We start from the raw sequence: 12,192 nt of genomic DNA, 5'->3' as shown, positions 1-12,192 counted from the left end.
TAGATATTTTCTTTAGGCTATTACACTTATTAACTTATATTTTTATAAAATACTTTTTAAGTGTTGAAGTATTTTATATTTATAAGTAGTTACCCCTTTTATATTTTTTCTTCTCTTTATTTGAATATTTTTACTTTTTTAGTTTTTTTCTAGAATTTTATCTCATTCTAGCTTTTTAGTTCCTAATTGTTTCTTCTTTAAATAAGAAAAAGTAAAAAACAAAGACCAATATTTCTTTTTTCTTTCTTTTTTTCTTCTTTGTTGATCAATTACACTTAGTTTATTTATTTTTCATAACTCTTACATTCTGATACCTGTACTGATTTTTTTCTGAATATTGCTTTAACTACATGTCACAACTTTTTACATGTAGAATGCCGTTGTTATTTATATGTATTTTTTCTTGGAATTTTCTTTTTAACAAAAGAAGGATATAGTGTTTTTTTTTTTTTACTTTCCAGACATAGAGAACTTTATTTTGCTATATTGTGTTATGGGTTGCAACTTTATTGCACTCTGATCAGAAAACATATTCCATATAATAGCTATTGTGTAGAATTTTTTAGATATTTTATATTAATAGCTTGATACATAAACAGTTTTTATTTGATATTCTTCATGTAGGCAAAAAGCACCCTTGTTCCATGTTTAGGTGTGAAGTTTATCTGTGTGTATGTGTGTGTATATATATGTATGTGTGTGTGTGTGTATATATATATAATATGGTATATATATATTTTTTAAATTTTTTTTGTTTTGTTTTATTTTTATTTTTATTTTTTTGAGATGGAGTCTCGCTCTGTCTCCCAGGCTGGAGAGCAGTGGTGCCATCTCAGTTCACTGCAACCTCCGTCTCCTGAGTTCAAGTGGTTCTCCTACCTTAGCCTCCCAAGTAGCTGGGATTACAAGCATGTGCCACCACACCCAGCTAATTTTTGTATTTTTAGTAAAGATGTGGTTTCTCCATGTTGGCCAGACTAGTCTCAAACTCCTGACCTCAGGTGATCCACCCGCCTTGGCCTGCCAAAGGGCTGGGATTACAGGCATGAACCACCGTAATATAAATAAGATTAATAATACAAACACATATATACATTTTTTCTATAATATGGCTTATATTTTGTCTACATGATCTACCAAATCTGAAAAAATATGTATTAAAATTACGAGTTACCATCATTTATTTCTTCCTGTAATCCTACCAGTGGTAGTTTTAGATATTTTATATCTTTGTTGTTAACTGCATGTATGTTGAGGATTATTACAACTTCTTCATTTATAACATCTCTCTTCTCCCTTTTGGTGCACTTTGTCCCAAATTATATTTTGTCTCATAATAAAAAATTAACTCTGGCTTTATTTTCTTTATATTTGTTTCACAGCATCTAGTTTTTCCATCCCTTTATTTTCAACAATTCTGTATTCTCTTGTTTAAATATGTTTCATTTAGGCAACCTATTTCTACATCTTACTTTTATAATACTCTGGGAGTATTTTTCAGTTAGTTGGTGAGTTAAATGTATTTACATTTACCTTAATAACTTTAATATTAGAACCTATGTATGCCACCTTATTTCATATTTTACAATGTCCATGCTTGCTTCTTGTTTCTTTTTAAGTCTTTCTACCTACTTGCCATTAGGTACGTCAGATTTTTATCTGCTGCTTAAAAGTTGTACATTTGTATTTTATTACCCTGACTTATTTTGACTTAGTCTTAGGTTATTTTTCCTGGCAATGTATAAAGCAGATCAATATCCATGTCTTTATCATTTAACAAAATAATACCCTTAGCATACCATCCTCTACCTCTCCTCTTGTTGCCAACTTTTTGTATTTGAAGAGTTTTAGTTACATATATTTGTAAGTGTACTTTTTACAAAATAATTAGTTCCAGCTCACCTGTACTTCTTTCTATCCAACTGTAAGGGGATTCTGGTGCTGCCCTAGTGTTAATTCACTATTATCTCTGGTGCTGCAGCTTACCACATTACACCAAAGGTTTCCACCAAAGGCACTAAAGGATAAGTTAGTGTCTAGGAGGTCCAAGCTTCAAGGCCTGAAATAGGCTATCCCTGATGTACCTCCAGATACAGGCTTACCCAGGTTATATGGAGAAGACAAAAAATTACATTGCTGGCCCCCATTCCTGGTTACTGTACTCTCCTGCTTCAGATCCTCAGTTTTCCAAAGACATCTGCAACCATTTGTGTTCTGTATGAGTTTCTCACCAGCTGTTTTGTTAATTGATGAATAAGACTCTGAAGCCTATACATAGTCTATTTTTCTTTTTTGGTATCTCCAAGGTTGAATTCAAGAGAGACAGGGAATAACTCATGTTAGTTTGCTATGTTGTATTGCACTGACACTTTCCCCCTCCCTAACTTTGTATTTTTACTTATTCCATCATCCTATTTCTCTTAGGAATGTTTGATTACTCATATTCTAACTTCTTGCAACCAATGCTGAATTTATTGTCATACTTGATTGTTTAAATATGAAAGCAGTCAAAATTATGAACCTGTCTCTTATTATGCCTTTGGCCACATCTCATTTCAACGTGCATTCTTCTCATTTTCATCACTTCATAAATAGTCTATATTTTTTATTTTGACTTTCATTTTCTCTTTGACTTGAACAATTGAGGAAACTTTTCAATTTGTAGCTTTTTAATCTATTTAATGTTTTATTACATTGAGGCCAGATAATAGTGTCTTTTCAAGTTTTTCTTTTTTTGAATGTGATGCTTTTATTGTAGATTAATACAGGTGTTTTTGGTAAAAGTGACATGATGTGTTTTAGACCTTCTGGATCCATATTCATTTTTCCTTACTTTATCTAGGAAATTGAGAATTATATATACTGAAATCATACCTCGTTGTTGTATTTTGTGTCTTACAGCTTTGGTTATCTAGGTTGATGCCATATTGAAAGTACATAAAATATGACTTCAAGATTTATCAACCTTTAAGTACACTTTGATGTCAATATTCTTACTGCTACTTTTGTTTGCAGTTGCTGGATAAACACCAGTGTATAAGTGTGTACCTATTTTTGACATAAACCTAATTGTAGCACTTTGTTTTATAGTAGCTTTAAAATAATATAATCACCTGTGGTTCCAGCTACTCAGAGGGCTGAGGTGGGAGGATCACCTTAGCCTGGGAGGTCGAGGCTGCAGTTGAGTGGTGATTGTGCCATTGCACCCCAATCTTTGCAAGAGAGTGAGACCTTGTCTTAAAATAAATAAACAAATAAAAATATAATATTGGAGTCTGTATTTTTTACTAAGAAAATTTAATCAGTTTGTTTATAATTATAATTATGCAAGGTATAGGTGTTCTCACCTTGTTTTATGCTGTATGTTTCTTTTATGTTTATTGGCTTTTACTAAGGCTTGTCTTTAAGTTTTGGAAAGTGTTTAAAATTTAAGGACAAAATAAAAATTAAAATATTAAAAATGAAATTAAAATTAAAATTATAAAATTAAAATATTAAAAAATTAAGAACAAAAATAATTTGAATTCAAATAATCATTTGAATGTTTCATATGGTAAGATTTTGATGCAATCTTGGGTTCTAAGGAGAGATTATTAAAATATAATTGTCCACATTTTTTAAAAGCTTATGTTTTGGTTAGTTTTCTAACGGTATTTGCAACAGTTATACTCTCAGGTAAATCAGTATCCACTATTGTTCCTTTCAAAGAATAATTTCTTCATTCTTATATTCTGAATTTTTTCTCATTCTCAAAGTATATCTTTAAGTATTTTTTTTTAGTATTTGTGGAGGATATAGTTTCCATGATCTTCCCATACTGAGAATGACATTCTAATTCATTAACGAACTTTTTCCCTGAAAAAGTGGGAGGGCAAGTTTTATTGTTTTAAGCGTGTTTTAAAGGAAAAGTCTGACATAAAGCTTGCATTTGGATGTTTGTATTGTTTTCACCTTGTACTTCAAAATTTTTTAGCACAATTTATTGAAATAGGCCTTCTTTCATTGATTATTTTCTTTTAATTTGCTTTCATTACTCTTGTTTTGTTTTGTTTTCATTTTAGTTCATTAATGTTTCCTTCAGTTTTTTTTCTATTTCCTTTTTTTTCTGGAAACACTGTCATCAGTATCTATGACGTTTTTTATCATTTTATTTAATTTGTCTTTTTTTCCTGTATCTGAGACTGTTTCTTAAATTTGTCTTGTCATATCAGTGATTTTATTTTTTGTAGCATTAATTACGCTTTTTGTTAATTTTTTATTGGGAAAAAGATACATGTATAGTTTACTGTCTTCATTATTTTAAGTGTACAGTTTAATTGAATTAAATATGCTTTTAACTTCAAATTCACTTATGCTTTTTAGCACTTCTAACATGACTTAATTCTCTCATTAAATGTTTAGTTTTCTTACTCTTCGTTCTTTCTTGCTGTACTTTCTTTACATCCTAGAATTTCAAAAAGTGATCTTAAAATATTTTTTACTTATAGGATACATCATTTTCACAAGTTTACTTATTTGTGTGTTCAAGTTGGTATTTTCTTTACCTTGATTTGCAGTATTTGTTAGTAGACCTAAGGTGGCCTGTTTTTTCTTTATCTTGAAATGAGACAAAAACCTTTTAGTAATTGGTTAGTCAGTAATTATTCACTTTTTGATTATGAATCTCATTTCTGGACTTAGATTAGGAGGGATATTTAGGTGCCTTGTTTCCAGCCCAGTTGCTATTTTCTAGCAGTCTGACATCTAGGGCAATTCTCTGTACTATGGTGAGATACTCCCAAGTATTGCCACACAGTTCTCTAAGTTAAAGAGATAAAAAAGGTAATTTCCAGTATTCACTGCTACCAAGGCACTTACTGAAGCCACCCGTCTATATAGGGTCTGCAGCTGAAAGTATGCAGTGTGCCATGCATCAGCCACCTTCCTGCATTTCCCCCTAACAGTTGCTTTCTGAACAAATATGTAATACTGAGAAAGTTAGAAAGCCTGACTTGACGCCCCATTCCTAGGCAAGACAGTAGGGGTTGTCCACTTTTTGCTTGGGACAGAATGGATCTCAAGCCATCAATGAGGGTGGTACGAAGTGTCTCCCTGATGTCAGAGGGAATCTTGGATAGATTTTTCTTAATTCAACTTCATGACTCTTTCATATTCTATGAACTGTTGTTTTAGTTGTGTTCATTTTGGTTATGAGTTTTCTGTTTTAATGTGATTTCACTGGTAATTTAGTGGAAGTTACAGCGAGGCTGGCTCAGGAACTGTTAGCCAGGTGCCATTTAAACTGACTGTCCAATTTCTCCCTTGCCATTCCTCCTCAGGAGTTACAGCAATAGCAACAATTTTAAAAAATTCTACATTTCTCTTGAAGAAAAAATGGAGTCTAAAAGTTGGTTTATTTTATTTATTTAAGTCTATGAAAAAGAATCTAGAAAAGTTATAAAATGTGTGGGATAATAACATTAAGTTATCTTTATGAAAGTTTCCACTAACATGTAGGGAAGCTATAAATTGCTGCCTACTTAATAGCAAACAGTTACTTATTTAAAAAAAGAGCTGTAATTATAGGCCATCAACTACATCCAGCAGCAGCATCATTAATAACAAGTTTATGAGTACCTACTTAGGGAGCGACCTTGTTAGAGAATCTCACCCTATGCTACATATGCTGCAATTAGTGTTACCATTCAGATTAGATTGTGATATTGTTCAGTCAGCCAGTTTTAGTTCATTTTGCATACATGATTCCGTAAGTAAAACACTTTTGTTAATAAGTAGGATAGATATCATATGTAAACTTTTCAGCAGAAATTACAAAGAATTGTGGCAAAGCTTCAACTTAACACCAAAATGTAGTTAAAAACAACTTTGATTTCTTTTGTGAAGCCACATTGTCGTAGGTAATACATCACTCAAATACTCATAAATATAACTAAAAATTTAGATTCCAATCTAGAAAGCACTTTATAAAGTTCTCTGCAAATATTAGTTATTGATTTGCTTTTGTAAAGCAACAGCAGAAAATGTTGCTGTTATCTGATTGTAATATTTCTAGAACTAGAACTCTCTTAAAACGTTTCCTGCAAAGATTTTTTTCACTTTTTAAAGAAAAATGTTTTCCATGCTCTCACAGGATAAGTAGAGAGAGGGCAAAAGTAGAGAGAGGGCAAAAGTTCAGTCTCACCTATTTAAGTTTCTGTGTAAAGGGTGTTTCTATTTTTAGCACAGTTATATTTGGATTATATCGATCCAGTAATATGAGTACATGTTCTGTATTCATCTTTTCGAAAAAAAAAATTATACACAGCAGGTACACCTTCAGAATGTTAAATGGAAGCTCCTGTTCTCATAGGAATGTGTATGTTTATTTGTGCTGAAATCCTGAGGTGCATATCTATGGCTTTCTTGTTAAAGATGATAAAAGAGATGAAAAAGATGGTCTTGTAAGTTAAAAGACTTTGACCTGCAGTTCTTAACCTTTTCTTTTTATTTATGCCCTCCTAATCCCAAGTCTTTTCTCCAAACCTAGCTTCTCTGAAGCCCAAAAACTCCAACAGGCATTTCAGGCTCTATTTCTATTAACCAGCCCTGTTGACCTTCTATCCCTGCAGGCAGTCTACCTGACCATTCTTGCAAACTCTTGGACCTGTACTTTGAAAAGGTTATTGATTCTTGACATAAATCTCTTAAACATGTGGAAAGGGAACTGCTCTAGAATAAGAACACTCAACCTTTAACCAACTATGCTCCTTTTGTCAAGGTCCTTTACCCCTGTGAAAAGCAATTTTCTTTTCCTCATGAAATGGAGATATCTTGGGTCCATCTTGCTCACTTTGCTTGGAAAGTAGGGTCCACGTCTAGACAAACCGGCCAAAGACACATGACATCTGATCTGGCTATAGAACGAAAGACTAAACAAGCCATCCAGCAGCAAGTTGCCTCTGACCTTTCTCACAGGGTGATCTGGAGAATTCTTACAAGGTGGTATTTATTAATCTCCATGAAGTATCTTGAAGGTAGATTCTATGTCATGTTCATGTATTCTCAGTGATTAGCATAGTACCTAGCACATAGTCTCAGTCACTAAATGCCGATTGATTATTAAGGAAGGTGGAGGTGTGCTTTCTAAGCTTCATTAATAACAACAGCAGCTGATTAAGCACCATTTTGCATTCAGTGGCAGAATGCTCAGACTACCAGAAGTGATCCATGGTTTCCAGTTGGAGTAATAACTTCTCATCTGAGAGGTTATGATGATGACATATGCCTTGGGGTTTGGGGGAAGAGGAAATGAAAAATATATCCCAAAGCAACTGGTTCAGTTAGATACATGGTTAAGGGAGGAACAGAGGTAGGAAGAGTCAAATCTGGTTTTGCTTCCACTCCACCACCTGTTTCTAGTGGGAACTTGAAGAAGGTGTGTGACTTCCCTGAGCCTCTTTCCTCATCTGAACCATGAGGTTCACAACACCTGCCCTGCCTCCCCCAGTCATTTGCAATGATAAAGGGAGATGATTAAAAATAAAGGGGCTTACAGATGTAAGAAATTTAGTATTAGTGGAAAGAACCATGGGCTGAGATTTCTAAAACCTGGCTTTGGCAACTAATAGCCTTCCAGCGTAAGCTCACTAGACACAGGTCCATACTATGTAAAATGAAAGAGTTCAGTTACTGTATTTTTGATGCTTTTCTTGTCAATAGTGATGGATTTGTAGAAATTCTCTTAATGTCCATACAGAATTAAAATAATCACATATTTTAAATTTTAGGACCTATGTGTACTAAGAAAATTTTGTCCATTCTGAATAATGTGTGAATTTACACAATTCATTCTGCTTTCCTATATGTAAAGAATTTAGCTATACTTAGTAACAGTCCAAACTTTCATCAGTTGTTCTCACCTCACTGCTAATTAGTTCAGTTCCCTCCTGTTATCCATTTTTGGTGAGATGGGAAGGGTAGAATAGATCAACATGGGCTGTTTCACAGTTTTACCTGGGTTTGTCCCACAGTTTGTGGATTAATCTAGTGTATTTATTCACAAGAAAGAAAATATTGGCTCAGGACAAGAATTTCTAAAGTCTGCAACCTTGACAACTACCTTCAGGTTCTTCGTTTCGTAACTGTCACACCTGTCATATGTGAAAGGGCTCTTGGAGTTCCATCTAGCATTTTTCATATGGGAAACTGAGGTCCAGAGAAGCAACTTATAGAAGACACAGTGATCTGAAAAAAGAAAGTCCAAAATCCCAACAAGCTGCATGCCACGTATTTGGTTACCCTACCAGGACTTAATAAAATCTGGCACTTGCCCATAGTGCAGTGTTCACTGTGAAATCTGCCCTTTTGATTTCTTGCTTCTCTTTAAATAGAATCAGAGGTGTTCATTTTACTTCAGGTGTGACATTTTACAGCCGTTAGCACATTTAACTGCAAGGTGAAGCTGGGGTAATCATATTTGAATTCTTCAGACCATTCTGTCTTGGTCCTGGCTGAGTTTATTGAGGACATACTCTATGCTAGCCACTGTACTAAGTGCTTTATATGGGTTATATCACTTAATCATCCAATAAGGAAGGTTTTGACTTATACGGAACTGAATTTTACAGGCGAGGAAAGTGAAATAAGAGAGGTTAAGTAATTTTCTAATGCTCCATAGAGTACATGGTAGGCCAGAGATGAATTCAAACAGTCTAAGTTAACTACTCTTCATGCTTGGCACATGGTTGAAAGAACAATAAGTAGATCTTGTCAATAACAATTGCAAATCCTCCAGAATCACCTAAGTGTGTGGATTTTCTGGATTCCTTAGCAAATAGCCATATATGTGTGTGTGCATATACATTGTTTTTGTAGATTTGTATATAAATAATGTGTCTAATGTCTAAGTACTTTTGCCCTTTTTTACGTTATTAGTTTATACTGGTGGGGGAGATTAGCCTTAATATTTATTAGAGGGGAAAAAAGTTATTTTCACAGCATCCTGCACATAGCAACTCTTCAATGAATGCCTATTGAATTGATCCTTATTTTCTAAGGAAAATGGCATTGAATCAGAACGAGAAGATCCAGGTTTTAGTCCTGGTTTTAATGGTGATTCACTGTGAGGATGAGACCAGGTTGGTTGTCTTCTCTAATCTTTAGTCTTCCCATGTCTAAAATGAGTTCAGAAGAGCCTACAAGTTGGAGTATCCACTGGGCATTCAAGCCTATCTGACTGGCTAACCTGGTGTTGTCAGGCTTCCAAAAGATCAATCCAGGCTAGGACTTAGGATGAGCATAGACCTCATCAGTGAGGGGGTAGGGAATTGCAGGGATTTCTGAGCAGCACTGTTGTGTCTTTATACCTTCTTCCATTCTAGTCATTGAGAAAACTTGTGATTAGATTCCTTGCCAGGTGCACTGATGCTCTGAGCATCTGCTAAAGGCAGGTAAGTAAGAATTGTACCACTTGTGCTGTGGTAAGAAACTAAAAGAGCCAGATTTTGTGCCTTATAAAAATAACATTTCCACATACGGTCCTACTCTAGAAACTGTTCAAGCATAGAAGCCCCTAGGAGCCAGTGAGGGTGCAAGGAGCAATAGCCACACCAGCAAGATGGCCAGAGTGACGAGGTCAGGAAGAATGTAAGCAGTGTGAATGGAGCAGAATCAAATTAAAAAGTTTCAAAATCACCTCTCAGCACCAAGAGCAGTAACAAGAGCTGTGGCAGTGCAGACCTCATGGCCTTTTGCATAACAGGAGGGAGCACTTTACAAGGAACTTAGAAACCCTCAGGTTCTGGGCAGTTAGCCACTGGCATCCAAGGGAGTCGAATAAACCTGTCCTTGATTCTTCCATCTTCCCCTTATCATCCTTCCCACATGTCCCCACGAACTTGGTAAAAACCAAGAGAATACAGGTTGCAAACCCAAGAGAAGGCTGAGGTTTAGGAGGTGCTATAGTCTCCACAGGTTCTCATTGCTAGTCTGAAAACTCCACATTTCTGTCCTTCTGTCAGACTCACTCACTTCTGATAAGAAAACCTCTTAGCCTTACTTGATTACAGTAATAGTAAAAGTTTATGGTCCCTCATGTATACAGTCTTAAATCCAAAATGCCCCCAGTCTTTTTTGTAATTTTGTGTCAAACTAATTTAGTGGTACAACCTGACCTAACAGGATGCTATTCACAGTCTTTTATGTACCTCACTTAGTGGGAATATTCATGTTTGGTGGCAAAAATAAGTCATGTGTTTGACTATAGAGTGCCTCTAAAGACCCTACTGTGGATAATAAACAGTTTGTAGAAGATACGTCTTAACTACCTTTCTAAAGTTGGAAGAATGCTGACTTCCAAAAACATCTGGCCCCAAGGATTTCAGACAAGAAATTGTGAACCCATAAGTTGTTTCCTTAAATTTGGGAGTATTTATTGATCCCCTAAGGAAAATGAATGATTCGTTCAGTTTGTTCTTCCCTTACAAAGAAAACAAAGTGGGGGAGGGACAAGCAAAACAAATGTAAACTGTTACTCTTATGCTAATAAGCTGTAGCGGAAGCTATTGGGGGTCTGAGTCTTCAAAAGGAGCAGATCTTTTGGAAGACAGAAATCTGGAACTGTACGTTTCTTGCAATTAAAATAAAAAATATATATCAGAGATTTCCCCGTGCAACTGCAGTCCTCCTCTCTCCCTTTGCAGCGGAGCTGCTGAGCAGAATGTGCTTGCAACTCACGGGACCATAGCGCCACCTTTCTTGCAGATTTGGAATAAATCTTCACACTGCCAGGTTTGGAATTAAATCACACTACCAGCTCACTTGCCTGCTTATGCCGTTCAGTTAGCTAGGCTTAGCAAGGAAACAGTTCCTTGACACTCAAACCATAAAGGAAGAGCTGCAAAGAGGGCAATAAAAAGTGTTTTCTTCTCTTGGTCCCTGAGCAATTAAATTGGTAACCTAATCTGATGTTAGGGAGTATAGACCATAAACTGTGTTTAATTAGTTTGCACCCAGTGTCATTTCACACAGCAGACACTTTAATTTACAACTTGCTGCACTGCAGCACTTTTCTAGGCCTTTTACTATGTAATAAGGCATTCTTGTAGCTGCTGAGGCTTTACAAATATAGATACACTTTCTTAGTTCAGATTTTTTCTTTCTTTTCAATTTTCAGTTGCAAATCAAACATGCAGTTACAGAAGCAGAGATTCAAAAATTGAAGACCAAGGTAAGCACCGAAACATGGTGTTTGAATTTTACTTTTTAAACTTCAGATACTATGAATAAATTCAACCCTAGGACTAAAGGATTTGTCCCTGTATATTTGAAAGAATACAAATGTGATAGATTCATTTTCACTGTTAGGTACATAGACAAACCTGCCAGTGAGAGCAAACACCCACATCCCCCTCAGTGCAAATTACACAATATTTTAGATATATATATTTATGTATTTGCACATATGTGGCCTCTGAGATTTCCTTAAGTAATGTTTTTAATGGTTCAAGCATGCAAAGTTTGTTTTGATTACTAATTTCTTAAGCAAAGCTACTATATCTCCTCTTTACTTACCTTATTATAAATAGATTTAATCATTTATTTGTAGGAACAAATTTAGTATAGCACATCAATTTTTTATAAACAAGTTCTAATTTCTAATAACTAAATATTATAAACTTAATACATGCATAATTTATTTTAAGTGCCAGGTACTACTGGAAATTTTTAGTTGTTTGGTTCACATAATTTAAATTTGTGGGGGAGAAAAGGTCTTGATAAAGGGGAGTATGTATTATTAGTCTATATATTTTAATTGACAAACTTTAAGGCACTTGTATGAGACCCAATTCTAGCAATTTAGTTTTATCAAATATACAATTTCAAAGATTTAACAATATATTTTAAATTACTTTTAAAGCAATATTCTTTATTGTTTCCCTTTTAAAAATTAAGACATAATGACCCCCCAACCACCACCACTACCACTAATGATCTGTTTTGTTGTTCACATTGAACACTTGTTTTGGTTTCTCCATGTGTTTTAAATGGAGATGAATTACCAAGGCTATTTTGGTTAAATGCTATTCTCAGCTAATTTACTCTGCAGCTCTGTAGTCAAAATACATCTATACATCATTCACAGTGTTAGTCCAGCTCCGTGAATAATTTCAAATTAGTAGTGGTTGCTAAATAAACAACTTGATACAAAACATT

The 12,192-nt window shown here is 34.6% G+C and overlaps 1 protein-coding gene across 3 annotated transcripts in view; it reads left to right on the top strand.

The window, feature by feature from the left end:
- PPP1R9A (protein phosphatase 1 regulatory subunit 9A) overlaps positions 1 to 12,192 on the top strand; it is a 384,640-nt gene that overhangs the window by 328,410 nt on the left and 44,038 nt on the right. For all 3 annotated transcript variants that reach the window (XM_017849332.1, XM_017849331.1, XM_017849328.1), the window contains one exon: positions 11,153 to 11,206. In XM_017849332.1, the coding sequence (XP_017704821.1) occupies positions 11,153 to 11,206 (54 nt within the window). The remainder of the gene's footprint in view (positions 1 to 11,152; positions 11,207 to 12,192) is intronic.

Source organism: Rhinopithecus bieti, unplaced genomic scaffold (assembly GCF_001698545.2).
Source record: "Rhinopithecus bieti isolate Rb0 unplaced genomic scaffold, ASM169854v2 scaffold_31127, whole genome shotgun sequence".
Taxonomy (NCBI): domain Eukaryota; kingdom Metazoa; phylum Chordata; class Mammalia; order Primates; family Cercopithecidae; genus Rhinopithecus; species Rhinopithecus bieti.
This window is presented reverse-complemented; position numbering and strand designations above follow the sequence as displayed.